At 39.3% G+C, this 23,135-nt stretch overlaps 1 protein-coding gene across 1 annotated transcript in view; it reads right to left on the reverse strand.

Moving 5' to 3' along the window:
• The window catches only part of LOC133635447 (noelin-2-like), a 59,194-nt gene extending 40,928 nt beyond the window's left edge, over positions 1 to 18,266 (reverse strand). The window contains exon 1 of the mRNA XM_062028665.1: positions 17,173 to 18,266. Coding sequence (XP_061884649.1) covers positions 17,173 to 17,319 — 147 coding nt within the window. The 5' untranslated portion in view covers positions 17,320 to 18,266. The remainder of the gene's footprint in view (positions 1 to 17,172) is intronic.
• Between the last annotated feature and the right edge of the window lie 4,869 nt (positions 18,267 to 23,135).

The raw sequence follows: 23,135 nt of genomic DNA on the forward strand, positions 1-23,135 counted from the left end.
TCAGCAACAACAGTACACAGCCGGCGCTTCTTTGTTTACATTCCCGGAAGATGCAGTCAAGATGGAAGAACTCGGATAACAGAGACTCTAACCAGGAGGACTTTTGACTTCGATACACAGACGCCTGTAGAGAACTGGGACAACACAGACTCTTACCAGGATTACTTTGATTTGGATGACAAAGACGCAGACGTGCTTCTGTGAGTATGCAGCTTTGGCTTCTAAACATTTGATCGCTTGATCGTATGTGCGCAACTTTTTTTTGCGTATGTACGTAACTTTTTAAAAATATATAAGCTTTATGAACCTTGGGTTAGGTGAACGGTCTTTTGGGCTGAGTGATTGTGTGTGTTGATCAGGTGTTTGAATTGTATTGGCGTGTTCTATGGAGCTAGGAGCTAGCAGAGGAGCTAGGAGCTAGCATAACAAACACGCAGGTGTTTTTATGCAGGATTAATTAGTGGCATATTAAATATAAGCCTGGTTGTGTTGTGGCTAATAGAGTATATATATGTCTTGTGTTTATTTACTGTTGTAGTCATTCCCAGCTGAATATCAGGTCACCCCCGCCTCTCACAGCATCTTCCCTATCTGAATAGCTTCAACTCCCCACTAGTCCTTCACTTGCACTTTCCTCATCCACAAATCTTTCATCCTCGCTCAAATTAATGGGGAAATTGTCGCTTTCTCGGTCCGAATCTCTCTCACTTCATGCGGCCATCATTGTAAACAATAGGGAACTTTGCGTATATGTTCAACTGACTACGTCACGCTACTTCCGGTAGGGGCAAGCCTTTTTTTTATCAGATACCAAAAGTTGCAATCTTTATCGTCGTTGTTCTCTACTAAATCCTTTCAGCAAAAATATGGCAATATCGCGAAATGATCAAGTATGACACATAGAATAGATCTGCTATCCCCGTTTAAATAAAAAAAATTCATTTCAGTAGGCCTTTAAAGGTAAATTGAGCAAATTGGCTATTTCTGGCAATTTATTTAAGTGTGTATCAAACTGGTAGCCCTTCGCATTAATCACTACCCAAGAAGTAGCTCTTGCTTTCAAAAAGGTTGGTGACCCCTGGTCTAGTTGTATTTGCAGTGATCAGTGATATCATCCTCTGAGTGGATGCCAACATTCTCACTTTGTGACAAAAAAAACCCCCCAAAAAAGCTGTTTGACTGCCAAGTGTTTGACACGTAGCTCGACCTTCTAAATGTGGACGAGTGTCATGTCAGCCTGTTAGTCTCAGCAAGGTGGCAACAACACATCTGTGCAGACGTGTTGCTGCATGCTTTGAATGGGACAAATATGACGATGTAACTTTAGAGCTAGTATGGCACAACAAACACTCCCCTTTGCCCCGCTAAACTCGTTTTGTCCTTATTTACCGGTGTCTTGCTTTCATGTATTTGTTGATATAAAGTCCAGCAGAGGGCGCTGTCTCACAAGTCAACTCATGCAACCTTTTCCAGCAGGAAGAGGCTTTGACAAGACGTGTCGTGCAACTTTACTGTAAACCATACGAAGTATGTTTGTTAGATTCTGAGAGGTATGTGACAGTTTAGTATGTCACAACATTTTAGGGCCAACATTTTCGGGCTCCAATCCAAATTTAAAGCACCCGATCTGATTTCGACTCCCCGATCTGATACTTTGAGAATAGATTTTAGAACTGAAAATGTTTTTGTTTGTTTTTGCAAAGAACTTTAAGTAGACACTTATTTTTTTACACAATATTTTGTATTTTTATGTATTTCGATACGTTTCGGTACTTTTCTAAATAAAGGGGACCACAAAAAAATGATTTATTGGCTTTTAGTTTAACAAAAAAATCTTAGGGTACATGAAACATAAGTTTATTATTGTAAGTTAAATAAAATAGTGAACATACTAGACAACTTGTCTTTTAGTAGTAAGTAAACAAACAAAGACTCCTAATTAGTCTGCTGACATATGCAGTAACATATTGTGTCATTTATACACCTATTATTTTGTACACATTATTAAGGACAAGCTGTAAAAAATTTAAATTTACTGTTAAAATCTGCTTTTTTTTCTATTTTATCATGTTCTATCTACACTTCTGTTAAAATGTAATAATCAATTATTCTTCTCTTCTTTGATACTTTACATTAGTTTTGGATGATACCACACATTTAGGCATGGATGCGATACCAAGTAGTTACAGGATCATACATTGGTCATATTCAAAGTCCTCATGTGTCCAGGGACGTATTTACTGACTTTATAAACATAATTTTTTTTTTTTTTAAACAAAAACATTTTTTGGGATGCTAAAAAATATCGATGTAGTCATAGTATCGACTAGATTATCTCTTGTACTTGGTATCATTACAGTGGATGTCAAACATTTGGGTGAGCTATTGTATCCTCCTACGGTGTGTAGTGAAGCATGTTTAGCTATTCCCCGTCCTCCAGTGATAATGGTACTTTACATTAGTTTTGGATGATACCACACATTTAGGTATCGATCCGATACCAAGTAGTTACAGGATCATACATTGGTCATATTCAAAGTCCTCATATGTCCAGAGACATATTTACTGAGTTTATTAACATAATATAAAAAAAATTTAACAAAAGAAGATGTTGTGAAGCCAAAAAATATCGATGTAATCATAGTAGTATCGACTAGATACGCTCTTGTACTTGGTATCATTACAGTGGATGTCAGGTGTAGATCCCCCCCATGGCGTTTGTTTACATTGTGACGCCGATGAGCTACCGGTGGCGGTTCGGTACTTTTCCGAGGCGGTATAGTACCGAATATGATACCACAAATTTGGGTATCGATCCGATACCAAGTAGTTACAGGGTCATACATTGGTCATATTCAAAGTCCTCATGTGTCCAGGGATGTATTTCCCGAATTTATAAACATCTATATTTTTTAAAAACAAAAACATTTTTTGGGATGCTAAAAAATATCGATGTAGTCATAGTATCGACTAGATACGCTCCTGTACTTGGTATCATTACAGTGGATGTTAGGTGTAGATCCACCCATGGCGTTTGTTTACATTCAGGAAACATTCAGGTGAGCTATTGTATCCTCCTACGGTGTGTAGTGAAGCATGTTTAGCTATTCCTCGTCCTCCAGTGATAATGCTACTTTACATTAGTTTTGGATGATACCACACATTTGGGTGTCGATCCGATACCAAGTAGTTACAGGATCATACATTGGTCATATTCAAAGTCCTCATGTGTCCAGGGACGTATTTACTGACTTTATAAACATAATATATATATTTAAAAAAAAAAAAAATTTTGGGGTTGCTAAAAAATATCGATGTAATCTCAGAAGTATCGACTAGATACGCTCTTGTACTTGGTGGATCTACACCTGACATCCACCCATGGCGTTTGTTTACATTATGATGCCGATGAGCTACCGGTGGCGGACCAGTACTTTTCAGAGGCGGTATAGTACCGAATATGATACCACACATTTAGGTATCGATCCGATACCAAGTAGTTACAGGATCATACATTGGTCATATTCAAAGTCCTCATGTGTCCAGGGATGTATTTCCCGAATTTATAAACATCTATATTTTTTAAAAACCAAAAATTTTTTTGGGATGCTAAAAAATATCAATGTAGTCATAGTATCGACTAGATACTCTCTTGTACTTGGTATCATTACAGTGGATGTTAGGTGTAGATCCACCCATGGTTTGTTTACATTCAGGAAACATTCAGGTGAGCTATTGTATCCTCCTACGGTGTGTAGTGAAGCATGTTTAGCTATTCCTCGTCCTCCAGTGATAAGAATACTTTACACTAGTTTTGGATGATACCACACATTTGGGTGTCGATCCGATACCAAGTAGTTACAGGATCATACATTGGTCATATTCAAAGTCCTCATGTGTCCAGGGACATATTTACTGACTTTATAAACATAATATACAATTGAAAAAAACTAAAGATTTTGGGATGCTAAAAAATATCGATGTAATCATAGTAGTATCGACTAGACACGCTCTTGCACTTGGTATCATTACAGTGGATGTCAGGTGTAGATCCACTCATGGCGTTTGTTTACATTGTGACGCCGGTGAGCTACGGTGTGTAGTGAAGCATGTTTAGCTATTCCTCGTCCTCCAGTGATAATGGTACTTTACAATAGTTTTGGATGATACCACACATTTGGGTGTCGAGCCGATACCAAGTAGTTACAGGATCATACAGGAGTTTATAAACATAATATAAAGAAACAAAAACGAAAGTAGACTTTGAGATGCTAAAAAAAAATATCGATGTAATCATAGTAGTATCGACTAGATACGTGCCTGTACTTGGTATCATTACAGTGGATGTCAGGTGCAGATCCACCCATGGCATTTGTTTACATTTTGATGCCAGGGAGCTACGGTGTGTAGTGAATCATGTTTAGCTATTCCTCGTCCTCCGGTGATAATGGTACGTTACAATAGTTTGGGATGATACCACACATTTGGGTGTCGATCTGATACCAAGTAGTTACAGGATCATACATTGGTCATATTCAAAGTCCTCATGTGTCCAGGGACATATTTACTGACTTCATAAACATTATATACATTTTTTTAAAAACGAAAGAAGATGTGATGCCAAAAAAAATCGATGTAATCATAGTAGTATCGACTAGATACGCTCCTGTACTTGGTATCATTACAGTGGATGTCAGGTGTAGATCCACCCATGGTTTGTTTACATTCAGGAAACATCCAGGTGAGCTATTGTATCCTCCTACGGTGTGTAGTGAAGCATGTTTAGCTATTCCTCGTCCTCCAGAAGCGGTATAGTACCGAATATGATACCATAAAGTTGGGTATCGATCCGATACCAAGTAGTTACAGGATCATACATTGGTCATATTCAAAGTCCTCATGTGTCCAGGGACATATTTACTGACTTTATAAACATAATATACAATTGAAAAAAACTAAAGATTTTGGGATGCTAAAAAATATCGATGTAATCATAGTAGTATCGACTAGATACGCTCTTGCACTTGGTATCATTACAGTGGATGTCAGGTGTAGATCCACCCATGGCGTTTGTTTACATTGTGACGCCGATGAGCTACCGGTGGCGGACCGGTACTTTTCAGAGGCGGTATAGTACCGAATATGATACCACAAATTTGGGTATCGATCCGATACCAAGTAGTTACAGGATCATACATTGGTCATATTCAAAGTCCTCATGTGTCCAGGGACATATTTACTGACTTTATAAACATATATATTTTTTAAAAACAAAAAAAATGTTTGTTATGCTAAAAAATATCGATGTAGTCATAGTATCGACTAGATACGCTCCTGTACTTGGTATCATTACAGTGGATGTCAAACATTCAGGTGAGCTATTGTATCCTCCTACGGTGTGTAGTGAAGCATGTTTAGCTATTCCTCGTCCTCCAGTGATAAGGGTACGTTACACTAGTTTTGGATGATACCACACATTTAGGTATTGATCTGATACCAAGTAGTTACAGGATCATACATTGGTCATATTCAAAGTCCTCATGTGTCCAGGGACGTATTTCCCGAGTTTATAAACATAATATATATATTTTTTAAACACATTTTTTTTTGGGTTGTTAAAACATATCGATGTAATCATAGTAGTATCGACTAGATATGCTCTTGTACTTGGTATCATTACAGTGGATGTCAGGTGTAGATCCACCCATGGCGTTTGTTTACATTGTGACGCCGGTGAGCTACCGGTGGCGGACCGGTACTTTTCCGAGGCGGTATAGTACCGCATATGATACCACACATTTGGGTATCGATCTGATACCAAGTAGTTACAGGATCATACATTGGTCATATTCAAAGTCCTCATGTGTCCAGAGACATATTTACTGACTTTATAAACATAATATATATATATTTTTTTAAACAAAAACAATTTTTGGGATGCTAAAAAATATCAATGTAGTCATAGTATCGACAAGATACTCTCTTGTACTTGGTATCATTACAGTGGATGTCAGGTGTAGATCCACCCATGGCGTTTGTTTACATTCAGGAAACATTCAGGTGAGCTATTGTATCCTCCTACGGTGTGTAGTGAAGCATGTTTAGCTATTCCTCGTCCTCCAGTGATAATGCTACATGTAAGAAATGTACTTTGTCGCCATGGACTTGGTATCATTACAGTGGATGTCGGGTGTAGATCCATCCATGGCGTTTGTTTACATTGTGACGCCGGTGAGCTACCGGTGTGTAGTGAAGCATGTTTAGCTATTCCTCGTCCTCCAGTGATAATGCTACTTGTAAGAAACGTACTTTGTCGCAATGCACCTGGTATCATTACAGTGGATGTCAGGTGTAGATCCACCCATGGCGTTTGTTTACATTGTGACGCCGGTGAGCTACCGGTGTGTAGTGAAGCATGTTTAGCTATTCCTCGTCCTCCAGTGATAATGCTACTTGTAAGAAACGTACTTTGTCGCAATGCACCTGGTATCATTACAGTGGATGTCAGGTGTAGATCCACCCATGGCGTTTGTTTACATTGTGACGCCGGTGAGCTACCGGTGTGTAGTGAAGCATGTTTAGCTATTCCTCGTCCTCCAGTGATAATGCTACTTGTAAGAAACGTACTTTGTCGCCATGGACTTGGTATCATTACAGTGGATGTCAGGTGTAGATCCACCCATGGCGTTTGTTTACATTGTGACGCAGGTGAGCTATGGTGTGTAGTGAAGCATGTTTAGCTATTCCTCGTCCTCCAGTGATAATGGTACTTTACATTAGTTTTGGATGATACCATTTAGGTATTGATCCGATACCAAGTAGTTACAGGATCATACATTGGTCATATTCAAAGTCCTCATGTGTCCAGGGACATATTTACTGACTTTATAAACATAATATACAATTGAAAAAAACTAAAGATTTTGGGATGCTAAAAAATATCGATGTAATCATAGTAGTATCGACTAGATACGCTCTTGTACTTGGTATCATTACAGTGGATGTCAGGTGTAGATCCACCCATGGCGTTTGTTTACATTGTGACGCCGGTGAGCTACCGGTGTGTAGTGAAGCATGTTTAGCTATTCCTCGTCCTCCAGTGATAATGCTACTTGTAAGAAACGTACTTTGTCGCCATGGACTTGGTATCATTACAGTGGATGTCAGGTGTAGATCCACCCATGGCGTTTGTTTACATTGTGACGCAGGTGAGCTATGGTGTGTAGTGAAGCATGTTTAGCTATTCCTCGTCCTCCAGTGATAATGGTACTTTACATTAGTTTTGGATGATACCATTTAGGTATTGATCCGATACCAAGTAGTTACAGGATCATACATTGGTCATATTCAAAGTCCTCATGTGTCCAGGGACATATTTACTGACTTTATAAACATAATATACAATTGAAAAAAACTAAAGATTTTGGGATGCTAAAAAATATCGATGTAATCATAGTAGTATCGACTAGATACGCTCTTGTACTTGGTATCATTACAGTGGATGTCAGGTGTAGATCCACCCGTGGCGTTTGTTTACAATGTGAGCTATTGTATCCTCCTACGGTGTGTAGTGAAGCATGTTTAGCTATTCCTCGTCCACCAGTGATAACTGTACTTGAACTTCACCTTTATCTTTACTTTTCAAGCCAAAATGCGTCCGTTCTCCCTTTTCTGTCTACACACTGTGTCTGCATGTAAGTACTCCGTGTGTGTGCGCTGCCGGACATGCTCCTCTGCGGTATATAGTACTGAATATGATTCATTAGTATCGCGGTACCGTACTAGTACCGCGATACCGTACAACCCAATGTCGATTTTCGTGTCGCTGAGAACTTTTAGGTTAATTTAAGTAACAGAGATGACTGCTATAATATAATAATAATAATAATAATAATAATAATAATAATATCCTTTTTGTGAAAACATGTCTTGTATATCAAAATGTTTAAAAGGAATTTCTTCTAGATTTCACGTTTCCATGTCAGGGTGTCATTAAGGAACACTATTGCACTATGCAGATGTGCACACTATGCAGATGTGCACACTGTGCAGACGTGCACACTATGCAGATGTGCACACTATGCAGATGTGCACACTATGCAGATGTGCACACTGTGCAGATGTGCACACTATGCAGATGTGCACCCGCGTCCAGGCGGCGTTGCATTGACCACAGGCCCTTCATCCGTCTTCTCCGAAGGGAAAAACAAACGCGTGAAGCAGACGTTTGTTGAACTTTTTAGCAGAATGTAGGACACGGGCCGATAAAGGGCAGGCGGCGGCCAAGCCGGGCTGTCGCCGGCGGCGCGCTGGCGCCAGCCCGGGTGTCACAAGAGCGTCGCTACGTCGCCTTTGATAAGAGCATCAAACACGGCTGAGTCACGACGGGCCCGGGAAATGTCTCGTTAATGGTGATGGGACTTGATGAGGCGTTTATTCTTGATGAGAGGAGATGTACTAGAGTTGTATAGTACCGCGGCAGCGCACACACACAGAGTACTTACAAGCAGACACAGTGTGTAGACAGAAAAGGGAGACCGGACGCATTTCGGCTTAAAAAGTAAAGATAAAGGTGAAGTTATAACACTGAAACACCCTCAGGAAGAGCTGCTGTAAGACATGTAGCCTCCATGGCGACAAAGTGTGTTGCTTACAAGTATCACTATCACTGGAGGACGAGGAATAGCTAAACATGCTTCACTACACACCGTAGCTCACCGGCGTCACAATGTAAACAAACGCCATGGGTGGATCTACACCTGACATCCACTGTAATGATACCAAGTCCATGGCGACAAAGTGAGTTTCTTACAAGTATTACTATCACTGGAGGATGAGAAATAGCTAAACATGCTTCACTACACACCGTAGCTCACCGGCGTCACAATGTAAACAAACGCCATGGGTGGATCTACACCTGACATCCACTGTAATGATACCAAGTGCATGGCGACAAAGTAAGTTTATTACAAGTAGCATTATCACTGGAGGACGAGGAATAGCTAAACATGCTTCACTACACACCGTAGCTCACCGGCGTCACAATGTAAACAAACGCCATGGGTGGATCTACACCTGACATCCACTGTAATGATACCAAGTGCACGGCGACAAAGTAAGTTTCTTACAAGTAGCATTATCACTGGAGGACGAGGAATAGCTAAACATGCTTCACTACACACCGGTAGCTCACCGGCGTCACAATGTAAACAAACGCCATGGGTGGATCTACACCTGACATCCACTGTAATGATACCAAGTCCATGGCGACAAAGTGAGTTTCTTACAAGTAGCATTATCACTGGAGGACGAAGAATAGCTAAACATGCTTCACTACACACCGGTAGCTCACCGGCGTCACAATGTAAACAAACGCCATGGGTGGATCTACACCTGACATCCACTGTAATGATACCAAGTCCATGGCGACAAAGTGAGTTTCTTACATGTAGCATTATCACTGGAGGACGAGGAATAGCTAAACATGCTTCACTACACACCGGTAGCTCACCGGCGTCACAATGTAAACAAACGCCATGGGTGGATCTACACCTGACATCCACTGTAATGATACCAAGTCCATGGCGACAAAGTATGTTTCTTACATGTAGCATTATCACTGGAGGACGAGGAATAGCTAAACATGCTTCACTACACACCGTAGCTCACCGGCGTCACAATGTAAACAAACGCCATGGGTGGATCTACACCTGACATCCACTGTTATGATACCAAGTCCATGGCGACAAAGTACGTTTCTTACAAGTAGCATTATCACTGGAGGACGAGGAATAGCTAAACATGCTTCACTACACACCGTAGCTCACCGGCGTCACAATGTAAACAAACGCCATGGTGGATCTACACCTGACATCCACTGTAATGATACCAAGTCCATGGCTACTAAGTACGTTTCTTACAAGTAGCATTATCACTGGAGGACGAGGAATAGCTAAACATGCCTCACTACACACCGTAGCTCACCGGCGTCACAATGTAAACAAACGCCATGGGTGGATCTACACCTGACATCCACTGTAATGATACCAAGTCCATGGCGACTAAGTATGTTTCTTACAAGTAGCATTATCACTGAAGGACGAGGAATAGCTAAACATGCTTCACTACACACCGTAGCTCATCGGCGTCACAATGTAAACAAACACCATGGTGGATCTACACCTGACATCCACTGTAATGATACCAAGTCCATGGCGACAAAGTGAGTTTCTTACATGTAGCATTATCACTGGAGGACAAGGAATAGCTAAATATGCTTCACTACACACCGTAGCTCACCGGTGTCACAATGTAGACAAACGCCATGGGTGGATCTAAACCTGACATCCACTGTAATGATACCAAGTGCATGGCGACAAAGTACGTTTCTTACAAGTATCACTATCACTGGAGGACGAGGAATAGCTAAACATGCTTCACTACACACCGGTAGCTCACCGGCGTCACAATGTAAACAAACGCCATGGGTGGATCTACACCTGAAATCCACTGTAATGATACCAAGTCCATGGCGACAAAGTGAGTTTCTTACATGTAGCATTATCACTGGAGGACGAGGAATAGCTAAACATGCTTCACTACACACCGGTAGCTCACCGGCGTCACAATGTAAACAAACGCCATGGGTGGATCTACACCTGACATCCACTGTAATGATACCAAGTCCATGGCGACAAAGTATGTTTCTTACAAGTAGCATTATCACTGGAGGACGAGGAATAGCTAAACATGCTTCACTACACACTGTAGCTCACCGGCGTCAGAATGTAAACAAACGCCATGGGTGGATCTACACCTGACATCCACTGTAATGATACCAAGTGCATGGCGACAAAGTAAGTTTCTTACAAGTAGCATTATCACTGGAGGAATAGCTAAACATGCTTCACTACACACCGGTAGCTCACCGGCGTCACAATGTAAACAAACGCCATGGGTGGATCTACACCTGACATCCACTGTAATGATACCAAGTCCATGGCGACAAAGTACGTTTCTTACAAGTAGCATTATCACTGGAGGACGAGGAATAGCTAAACATGCTTCACTACACACCGGTAGCTCACCGGCGTCACAATGCAAACAAACGCCATGGGTGGATCTACACCTGACATCCACTGTAATGATACCAAGTGCACGGCGACAAAGTAAGTTTCTTACAAGTAGCATTATCACTGGAGGACGAGAAATAGCTAAACATGCTTCACTACACACCGTAGCTCACCGGCGTCACAATGCAGACAAACGCCATGGGTGGATCTACACCTGACATCCACTGTAATGATACCAAGTGCACGGCGACAAAGTAAGTTTCTTACAAGTAGCATTATCACTGGAGGAATAGCTAAACATGCTTCACTACACACCGGTAGCTCACCGGCGTCACAATGTAAACAAACGCCATGGGTGGATCTACACCTGACATCCACTGTAATGATACCAAGTCCATGGCGACAAAGTACGTTTCTTACAAGTAGCATTATCACTGGAGGACGAGGAATAGCTAAACATGCTTCACTACACACCGGTAGCTCACCGGCGTCACAATGCAAACAAACGCCATGGGTGGATCTACACCTGACATCCACTGTAATGATACCAAGTGCACGGCGACAAAGTAAGTTTCTTACAAGTAGCATTATCACTGGAGGACGAGAAATAGCTAAACATGCTTCACTACACACCGTAGCTCACCGGCGTCACAATGCAGACAAACGCCATGGGTGGATCTACACCTGACATCCACTGTAATGATACCAAGTGCACGGCGACAAAGTAAGTTTCTTACAAGTAGCATTATCACTGGAGGACGAGGAATAGCTAAACATGCTTCACTACACACCGGTAGCTCACCGGCGTCACAATGTAAACAAACGCCATGGGTGGATCTACACCTGACATCCACTGTAATGATACCAAGTCCATGGCGACAAAGTGAGTTTCTTACAAGTAGCATTATCACTGGAGGACGAAGAATAGCTAAACATGCTTCACTACACACCGGTAGCTCACCGGCGTCACAATGTAAACAAACGCCATGGGTGGATCTACACCTGACATCCACTGTAATGATACCAAGTCCATGGCGACAAAGTACTTTTTGTTTACTTACTACTAAAAGACAATTCGGGAGTGAAAATGTTGCTAGAAAGAGGAAAAAGTGATGATTAGGGAGTGAAAATGTTGCTAGAAAGAGGAAAAAGTGATGATTAGGGAGTGAAAATGTTGCTAGAAAGAGGAAAAAGTGATGATTAGGGAGTGAAAATGTTGCCAGAAAGAGGAAAAAGTGATGATTAGGGAGTGAAAATGTTGCTAGAAAGAGGAAAAAGTGATGATTAGGGAGTGAAAATGTTGCTAGAAAGAGGAAAAGGTGATGATTAGGGAGTGAAAATGTTGCTAGAAAGAGGAAAAGGTGATGATTAGGGAGTGAAAATGTTGCTAGAAAGAGGAAAAAGTGATGATTAGGGAGTGAAAATGTTGCTAGAAAGAGGAAAAAGTGATGATTAGGGAGTGAAAATGTTGCTAGAAAGAGGAAAAAGTGATGATTCGGGAGTGAAAATGTTGCTAGAAAGAGGAAAAAGTGATTATTAGGGAGTGAAAATGTTGCTAGAAAGAGGAAAAAGTGATGATTAGGGAGTGAAAATGTTGCTAGAAAGAGGAAAAAGTGATGATTAGGGAGTGAAAATGTTGCTAGAAAGAGGAAAAAGTGATGATTCGGGAGTGAAAATGTTGCTAGAAAGAGGAAAAAGTGATTATTAGGGAGTGAAAATGTTGCTAGAAAGAGGAAAAAGTGACGATTAGGGAGTGAAAATGTTGCTAGAAAGAGGAAAAAGTGACGATTCGGGAGTGAAAATGTTGCTAGAAAGAGAAAAAAGTGATGATTAGGGAGTGAAAATGTTGCTGGAAAGAGGAAAAAGTGATGATTAGGGAGTGAAAATGTTGCTAGAAAGAGGAAAAAGTGATGATTAGGGAGTGAAAATGTTGCTAGAAAGAGGAAAAAGTGATGATTAGGGAGTGAAAATGTTGCTAGAAAGAGGAAAAAGTAATGATTAGGGAGTGAAAATGTTGCTAGAAAGAGGAAAAAGTGATGATTAGGGAGTGAAAATGTTGCTAGAAAGAGGAAAAAGTGATGATTCGGGAGTGAAAATGTTGCTAGAAAGAGGAAAAAGTGATGATTAGGGAGTGAAAATGTTGCTAGAAAGAGGAAAAAGTGATGATTAGGGAGTGAAAATGTTGCTAGAAAGAGGAAAAAGTGATGATTAGGGAGTGAAAATGTTGCTGGAAAGAGGAAAAAGTGATGATTAGGGAGTGAAAATGTTGCTAGAAAGAGGAAAAAGTGACGATTAGGGAGTGAAAATGTTGCTAGAAAGAGGAAAAAGTGATGATTAGGGAGTGAAAATGTTGCTGGAAAGAGGAAAAAGTGATGATTAGGGAGTGAAAATGTTGCTAGAAAGAGGAAAAAGTGACAATTAGGGAGTGAAAATGTTTCTAGAAAGAGGAAAAAGTGATGATTAGGGAGTGAAAATGTTGCTGGAAAGAGGAAAAAGTGACGATTAGGGAGTGAAAATGTTGCTAGAAAGAGGAAAAAGTGACGATTAGGGAGTGAAAATGTTGCTAGAAAGAGGAAAAAGTGACGATTAGGGAGTGAAAATGTTGCTAGAAAGAGGAAAAAGTGACGATTAGGGAGTGAAAATGTTGCTAGAAAGAGGAAAAAGTGATGATTAGGGAGTGAAAATGTTGCTAGAAAGAGGAAAAAGTGATGATTAGGGAGTGAAAATGTTGCTAGAAAGAGGAAAAAGTGATGATTAGGGAGTGAAAATGTTGCTAGAAAGAGGAAAAAGTGATGAATAGGGAGTGAAAATGTTGCTAGAAAGAGGAAAAAGTGATGATTAGGGAGTGAAAATGTTGCTAGAAAGAGGAAAAAGTGATTATTAGGGAGTGAAAATGTTGCTAGAAAGAGGAAAAAGTGATGATTAGGGAGTGAAAATGTTGCTAGAAAGAGGAAAAGGTGATGATTAGGGAGTGAAAATGTTGCTAGAAAGAGGAAAAGGTGATGATTAGGGAGTGAAAATGTTGCTAGAAAGAGGAAAAAGTGATGATTAGGGAGTGAAAATGTTGCTAGAAAGAGAAAAAAGTGACGATTAGGTAGTGAAAATGTTGCTAGAAAGAGGAAAAAGTGACGATTAGGGAGTGAAAATGTTGCTAGAAAGAGGAAAAAGTGACGATTAGGGAGTGAAAATGTTGCTGAAAAGAGGAAAAAGTGATGATTAGGGAGTGAAAATGTTGCTAGAAAGAGGAAAAAGTGACGATTAGTGAGTGAAAATGTTGCTGGAAAGAGGAAAAAGTGACGATTAGGGAGTGAAAATGTTGCTAGAAAGAGGAAAAAGTGACGATTAGGGAGTGAAAATGTTGCTAGAAAGAGGAAAAAGTGACGATTAGGGACAAAGTCGCCACCTCATCACAGGGCCAACACAGATAGACAACATTCACATACTTTGGGAGGTGGGAGGAGCCTATCCCCAGGTGCATGTCTTTGGGAGGTGGGAGGAGCCTATCCCCAGGTGCATGTCTTTGGGAGGTGGGAGGAGCCTATCCCCAGGTGCATGTCTTTGGTAGGTGGGAGGAAGCCGGAGTACCCGGAGGGAACCCACGCAGTCACGGGGAGAACATACAAACTCCACACAGAAAGACCCCGAGCCCGGGGATCGAACTCAGGACCTTCGTACTGTGAGGCACATGCACTAACCCCTGTGCCATATATTTGTATATAATACATACAATATACAACAATGAGCATGTACAATATTACAGTATATGTAACAGCTGCAGCATCAAATAGAGAGTAGATCCAGAAGAAAGTATACAGTATAAACAAAGAGAGGTAGCTAATATAGAACAAATATCAGAGATGTCCGGCATACTTGGTCAACAGCCATACAGGTCACGCTGAGGGTGCTGCGGTGGCTGCGCTCGGGAATCATTTTTTGGTAATTCAACCCCCAATTCCAACCCTTGATGCTGAGTGCCAAGCAGGGAGGTAATGGCTCCAATTTTTTTTATAGTCTTTGGTATGACTCGGCCGGGGTTTGAACTCACGACCTACCCATCTCAGGGGCAGACACACGTAATCATGACTCGGCGGGTAAAATTTGTCCCACGGGCCCCCAGCTTTTGGACACCCCTGGATCCACGCATCCTGGATTCACTTCCAATAGCTACACTAAATCAGATCAATCCAGTTCAACTCAGCTGGGGTTTGGATTTTGTTTGATTGGATTCACTTTACAGTCAATTCACTTTCCATTCTATTAGGTTTGTGCAGAATGGATGGATTAACTCGGTTCTGTGTTCTCTAATTTCCACCAATATGTGAATTTTGCAACCAGGGCTGGAAGCACGCTGGACATGGTGGACAGCAATATTAAACACGCATTTAAAGCTCCAAGCTGGACATGGTGTACAGCAGGGGTCACCAACGTGGTGCCCGCGGGCACCAGGTAGCCCGTAAGGACCAGATGAGTAGCCCGCTGGCCTGTTCTAAAAATAGCTCAAATAGCAGCACTTACCAGTGAGCTGCCTCTATTTTTTAAATTGTATTTATTTACTAGCAAGCTGGTTTCGCTTTGCCCGACATTTTTAATTCTAAGAGAGACAAAACTCAAATAGAATTTGAAAATCCAAGAAAATATTTGAAAGACTTGGTCTTCACTTGTTTAAATAAATTCATTAATTTTTTTACTTTGCTTCTTATAACTTTTAGAAAGACAATTTTAGAGGAAAAATACAACCTTAAAAATGATTTTAGGATTTTTAAACACATATACCTTTTTACCTTTTAAATTCCTTCCTCTTCTTTCCTGACAATTTAAATCAATGTTCAAGTAAATTTTTTATAATAAATCAATTTTAATTTAATTTTCATTTTAGCTTCTGTTTTTTCGACGAAGAATATTTGTGAAATATTATACATTAAAATTTCTGGCAAATCTAGAAAATCTGTAGAATTAAATTGAAATCTTATTTCAAAGTCTTTTGAATTGCTTTTAAAATTTTTGTTCTGGAAAATCTAGAAGAAATAATGATTTGTCTTGGTTAGAAATATAGCTTGGTCCAATTTGTTATATATTCTTTAAATTGTAGATTGGATTTTAACCTATTTAAAACATGTCATCAAAATTCTAAAATTAATCTTAATCAGGAAAAATTACTAATGATGTTCCATAAATTCTTTTTTTTTTAATTTTTTCAAAAAGATTCAAATTAGCTAGTTTTCGTCTTCTTTTTTTCGGTTGAATTTTGAATTTTAAAGAGTCGAAATTGATGATAAACTATGTTTCAAAATTTAATTATCATTTTTTTCGTGTTTTCTCCTCTTTTAAACCAAGTGTAAATATCATTAATTATTAATAATAACATAGAGTTAAAGGTAAATTGAGCAAATTGGCTATTTCCGGCAATTTATTGAAGTGTGTATCAAACTGGTAGCCCTTCGCATTAATCACTACCCAAGAAGTAGCTCTTGGTTTCAAAAAGGTTGGTGACCCCTGGTGTACAGCAATATTAAACACGCATTTAAAGCTGCATGCTGGACATGGTGCACAGCAATATTAAACACGCATTTAAAGCTGCATGCTGGACATGGTGCACAGCAATATTAAACACGCATTTAAAGTTGCATGCTGGACATGGTGCACAGCAATATTAAACACGCATTTAAAGCTGCATGCTGGACATGGTGCACAGCAATATTAAACACGCATTTAAAGCTGCATGCTGGACATGGTGCACAGCAATATTAAACACGCATTTAAAGCTGCACCCCCACCCCACCTCGGCTCCTCAGACCATCTATCTGCTTCAAAATCTGCACCTTATTGCTTTTTTTATCCTGCACTACCATGAGCTAATGCAACAAAATTTCGTGACAATAAAAAGGAAGTCTAAGTCTTATGTTCAGTAACTTTCAAAAGAAAAAAAAGATTCAAGTCTGGGAGTAAAACCCGGAACACAACACAAGTCGTCCCGGGCAAGTTGTGTTCCAGCCTGGGACTGACCGGTGGGATCAGCATCCTCACTCCGGTCCTGATGATAAAACCTCATCATCATCATCATTGCCCTCACATGCAGAAACAGAAAGTAAATAATACGCACGCTAACGATCCTCTCCGACGTGCCCCCTCTGGAGGCGATGGCGGTCCCGTTGAGTCCCACCAGAGACGGAAGAGTCTGAGACATCCAGTTGGTGACCATCGCCATGGTGCTGAGCACCGCCCCGATCTTTAACATGGGAACGCTCATGATTCTTGCCTCCCGGAGGGGGGGGGAGGGGGCACCCTCTTCTACCGATGGCCCGCCGCCCCCTGTGCCCTGGAACCCCCGGCTAGGTGCGGCTGATGTGGCTGCGGCGCCCTCGCTCCTGACTGAGACCCGGCGGAGGATCCGGAAGCATGACTTCAGGAATCCTGCCTGCTCGGAATGACATCTTCAGCCCTCGCTCGCTCCCCCTCGCTCACTTTACCAGCCGCTCTCCTCCTCAAGATTCAGAGCAGCACATTGGCTGCTCTTCCCCTCCCAAACGCCTCGCATTCCACTCCCTACCCAATTCCCGTCTGACATTTCTCTCTTGCTTTTTTTTCCCCTTTTTTTTTTATGACTCACAACCTGTGTGTGTGTGTGTGCGTGCGTGGACATCAAAGTGAAAGACTCATTGCGCAATCTGGGCTGTGTCATGGCAGGCCACTTGTAGTAAAAAGGTTGTCATTGGCATGGCGGGCGTGTGGGGGGAGATCACCAGGTGGTCGTAACGCAGGTGGCACCCGGCCCTGTGTCATCTCACTTGGTGTTGTTTTTTACAAATGATGACAGACATGAACAAAAGCATGTATTGTCTATGAGTTATGATGTAAAGGAGAGCTGGTTGTATTGTATATTAAGGGCATTTTATGACTTTTCTTAATTTGATTACATGCTATAGTATGATTTTATTGTTATAATTTTATTGCATGACTCCAAAAGGGACAAACGGTAGAAAGTGGATGGATGGATGGATTTTTAACGACAAGAGCATGTATTGTCTATGAGTTATGATGTAAAGGAGGGGTGGTTGTATTGTATATTAAGGGCATTTTATGACTTTTCTTAATTTGATTACATGCTATAGTATGATTTTATTGTTATAATTTTATTGCATGACTCCAAAAGGGACAAAGGGTAGAAAGTGGATGGATGGATGGATTTTTAACGACAAGAGCATGTATTGTCTATGTGTTATGATGTAAAGGAGAGGTGGTTGTATTGTATATCAAGGGCATTTTATGACTTTTCTTAATTTGATTACATGCTATTGTATGATTTTATTGTTATAATTTTATTGCATGACTCCAAAAGGGACAAACGGTAGGAAGTGGATGGATGGATGGATTTTTAACGACAAAAGCATGTATTGTCTATGTGTTATGATGTACAGGAGAGGTGGTTGTATTATACATCAAGGGCATTTTATGACTTTTTTAAATTTGATTACATGCTATAGTATGATTTTATTGTTATAATTTTATTGCATGACTCCAAAAGGGACAAACGGTAGAAAGTGGATGGGTGGATGGATTTTTAACGACAAGAGCATGTATTGTCTATGAGTTATGATGTAAAGGAGGGGTGGTTGTATTGTACATTAAGGGCATTTTATGACTTTTTTAAATTTGATTACATGCTATAGTATGATTTTATTGTTATAATTTTATTGCATGACTCCAAAAGGGACAAACGGTAGAAAGTGGATGGATGGATGGATTTTTAGTGACAAGAGCATGTATTGTCTATGAGTTATGATGTAAAGGAGGGGTGGTTGTATTGTATATTAAGGGCATTTTATGACTTTTAAAAATTTGATTACATGCTATAGTATGATTTTATTGTTATAATTTTATTGCATGACTCCAAAAGGGACAAACGGTAGAAAGTGGATGGATGGGTGGATTTTTAACGACAAGAGCATGTATTGTCTATGTGTTATGATGAAAAGGAGGGGTGGTTGTATTGTATATTAAGTATGTGTCAATGAAAGGGCATTTTATGACTTTTCTTAATTTGATTACATGCTATGGTATGATTTTATTGTTATAATTTTATTGCATGATTTTTAACAGCAAGAGCATGTATTGTCTATGAGTTATGATGTAAAGGAGAGGTGGTTGTATTGTATAATAAGTATGTGTCAATGAAAGGGCATTTTATGACTTCTCTTAATTTGATTGCATGCTTTAGTATAATTTTATTGCATGATTTTGGTATGTCTTTAATTTAGGTAGCCAGGGACTGCAGATGGAAATGAGCTATTTAGCTATAATCTGGCGCAGAACATATCTGTCTTTGAGCTTAATGTCTCTGTGCATTGTCCCTTCAAATAAAGACTAGACAAAAACAAACGTGTCACCCAGAAACGGGTGAAAGTGCCACACCGGTGCTGTGGAAGCTTACTGTCGAAATGATCATTGATGGTGCAATCATAGAAATTGTGTGCAGATGCCAATTTAAAGTCACACTGCATTGCCCCCTGGTGGCTGTTCTAAGCATGTGTCCAGTTGTGTGCTTTTAATTTAGGTTTTTTTCCATTGCAGAAGGTGTGCAAGATTTTCCTATTTTTTCTTCTTTGGAGGCACCTGTTTTACATTCTAGTGGCGCACGAAATTGTCACATAGTGAATGTGGCATGACTTATTGGTTAGTGTCAAACTGGTTTTCATTGAGGGCCACATGGCAGTTACGGTTGCCCTCAGAGGGCCACTTTTAACTGTGAATAATAGATAGATAGATAGATAGATAGTACTTTATTGATTCCTTCAGCAGAGCTCCCTCAGGAAAATTAAAATTCCAGCAGCAGTGTACAGAATTGAGGTCGAATTTAATAGTAAAAAAGTAAATTGTAAATAATGGGGTTATAAATGTAAATAAAATAGAAAACATTACAATAAGAACACAAATAAAAAGTAACAATAAGAATGAAAATGTAACAGTCAAAATAAGAATACAACAAGAGAAACTAGGCAGTAGTGACCATGTTATAAAAATGTATTGCACTGTTATTGCACTTTTTGTTGCAGTTTATTTCAGTATTGTTGTTGTATTGCATCCCCTGTCATCCTAGTATCCCCCTCCCCCACCATATACAGTATGAGTATACAGTATGAATATAAATGTGTATATATAAAACATGACTTTTTTTACGTACGCTGTACAAAACAAATGTTTAGATTGTACTATATAAAACTGGCAGCTCAGTCGCCACAATTACATTGTAATGTTTGCATTTTTAAATGTTTTTTTTACAGGATATAAAATTAAAAAATACATGGAATTAAATCAAATGGATTAAAATTTCATGTAAAAATTTTACAGTACTTTTTTTTTTTCATAGTAAAATCCACTTTCAATATAGAGTAATAATACACTATAAAACAACAGACGTGGATTTTACAGTATACAAAACTTGCATGAATTTTTAATCCATCCATGGATGGATGGATTAAAAATTCATGCAAGTTTTTTTATTTTATTTTTTTTTAATTTTTTATTTTTTTATTTTTTTAATTTTTTTTAATTTTACAGAATAAACAAACTTGCATGAATTTTTAATCCATCCATCCATGGATGGATGGATTAAAAATTCATGCAAGTTTTTTATACTGTAAAATCCACGTCTGTTGTTTTATAGTGTATTATTACTCTATATTGAAAGTGGATTTTACTATGAAAAAAATGTACTGTAAAATTTTTACATGAACAGTTGGTTGGATTACTTGCTATGAAATCATAAGTCAAGCAGATGTTTAAGTACTTATCTTTATGTTGAACAGTAACATTGTTTTGAAATGTATGATGATATATTTAGTTTTATTATTAGAGTTGATTAAATATATGTAATTGTACGCGGTACATTTATTTTTGTAATACATTTAATAAGAAAAGATGAGGTACTTTAGTTACACATATTTCCACGCTTTCGGGGGCCAAACAAATTGACGTGGCTTTCCAAATCTGGCCTTGAGTTTGACACCTGCGGTTAATGATTTACCTTCTGCCATCTAGTGGTCGAGTATGTATTTGTTCCGCTCGAGTGCAGCTGGGATAGGCTCCATCCCCCCGCAACCCCGAGAGGGACAAGCGGTAGAAAATGGATGGGTATGACATAAGAAAAACTATATATATGTATATATAATTTCTATTGTATAATAATTTATGCATACAATAACTTATTTAATATAATTTAAAAAATGTAGATATTAAATAAAAATACAATGAAAAATACATACATTTTTTTCAGGAATTTGTTTCGATACAAAATATGAATTAAATTAAATTTTAGTTTCAAAAAGTATGACAAATTATTTGCATGAATAAAAACACAGACGACATGAAATAAATGCGTCAAGAAGCAGCATCATCAGCAGCATCAAAAACAAATGCAACAGAAAATACTACAAAACATATCAAAATGCAAAAGAAAAACACTGCAAATACACAAAACCCATCAAAACAGACGTTAGCCAGGTTACCAGGGATTCCAGACCTGAGGGATATTGCTCCTTGAAAAACATTTTTACCGTTTTACATAGAAACTAAGTTTTACTGCCAAAAGTGTTATTGTGAGAATGAGATATGTTTAAGTTTTTTTTCTTAATCCATGGTCATGTTTAAAGCAACTAGTATTTTCCTATGTGTGTCTTCTCGTGACCTCCTTGCTTTTATCTTATGTCCGCTAGGAAACTCTTTGTTTTGTGTTAAGGGCCCCTGTTTGTCGACCCGCAGAGCTGTTTTGGCCAGTTCCTTATCTGTTTTGAAGCAGCAGCTGCGCTCCATTCTGGGCGAGAGGGGCTGTTTTCGCTCTACATAAGCTGACTCTTATAAATTGTTGCGTTGACTAGCATTCCTCCAATGGGGAATTCAAATTGCTAGTCTCTCCCAGATTCTTTTTATGGCAATAAGCTGGTGTTTATATTCAATCAACAGGCAGTAGTTGGTATTTTGTGGTTTATTCTCCAAGCTTAGAGGACAAACGTGAGACCCATCCAGTACACAAGCGTTCCCTCGCCCGGTCTAGCTCGGTCTCCTCTCCCCCTCCTGTCCCCCCAAGCTCAGCACTGCACTGTGCTCCTTATCTTAGGAATGTTATGGCAGTCTCAACAGTGCTCTGCCTCTCTAATCAAGGACACTCGAATGCAAGCACTTTGTACCACACGAGACATTAGCTGATGAAAATATGACTATAGGAGTTTAGAAAGAAGTAACACTTAAATATGGATATGATTCTGATCTGCTTCCATCAATCCCCCTTTAAGATCTTCTAATATATATATATATATATATATATATATATATATATATATATATATATATATATATATATATATATATATATATATATATATATGTATGAATATATGTATATATATATATATATATATATATATATATATATATATATATATATATATATATATATATATATATATATATATATATACATATATTCATACATATATATATATATATATATATATATATATATAAACAAAAACAAAAAAGTCCACATCTCAACAAACACCTGTCTTAGGCACAGCACGTCCATCCTGATTTATTGTCCCTCCATGGTACGCATTTCACTTGGAATTTCTCGCACAGCTCAAAGCGTGCTACAAAACTCACACTGTACCTTTTCAGTAAACGCAGCTGGGTGTATATCATGATGCTCGCTCGAAAAAGAAAGCGGCACTTCATCTCCTCTTGCTGACATGTTGCTGTGCTAACTTATTCCCTTTTGTCGTCCTCGCCCCCTGAGTGATATGGGCCTCCTTTGGCAGCCCGCTGTCATGTGACAAGACCGAGGGCCCCCTTCATCCAAAATGAATACCAAAATAAAATATGTCAGCCTTCCTCAGCTCACCTGCCAGCTTGCTTTACTGCAGCAAGAGTGCCTCCTGGTGGCTATATGTGGAACTGCACTGCTTGGCATCAAACCTGAGAGCTCATCTTGTGCACAATAGCAAGTAGGTCAGAGCTGGGCACATATTTGGACTCGTTGAGAGAAAAAAAACGTGTCTGGGGGGCCCGGTGTGT

The sequence above is a fragment of the Entelurus aequoreus genome, linkage group LG19, assembly GCF_033978785.1.
Source record: "Entelurus aequoreus isolate RoL-2023_Sb linkage group LG19, RoL_Eaeq_v1.1, whole genome shotgun sequence".
In the NCBI taxonomy this organism is placed as follows: Eukaryota; Metazoa; Chordata; class Actinopteri; order Syngnathiformes; family Syngnathidae; genus Entelurus; species Entelurus aequoreus.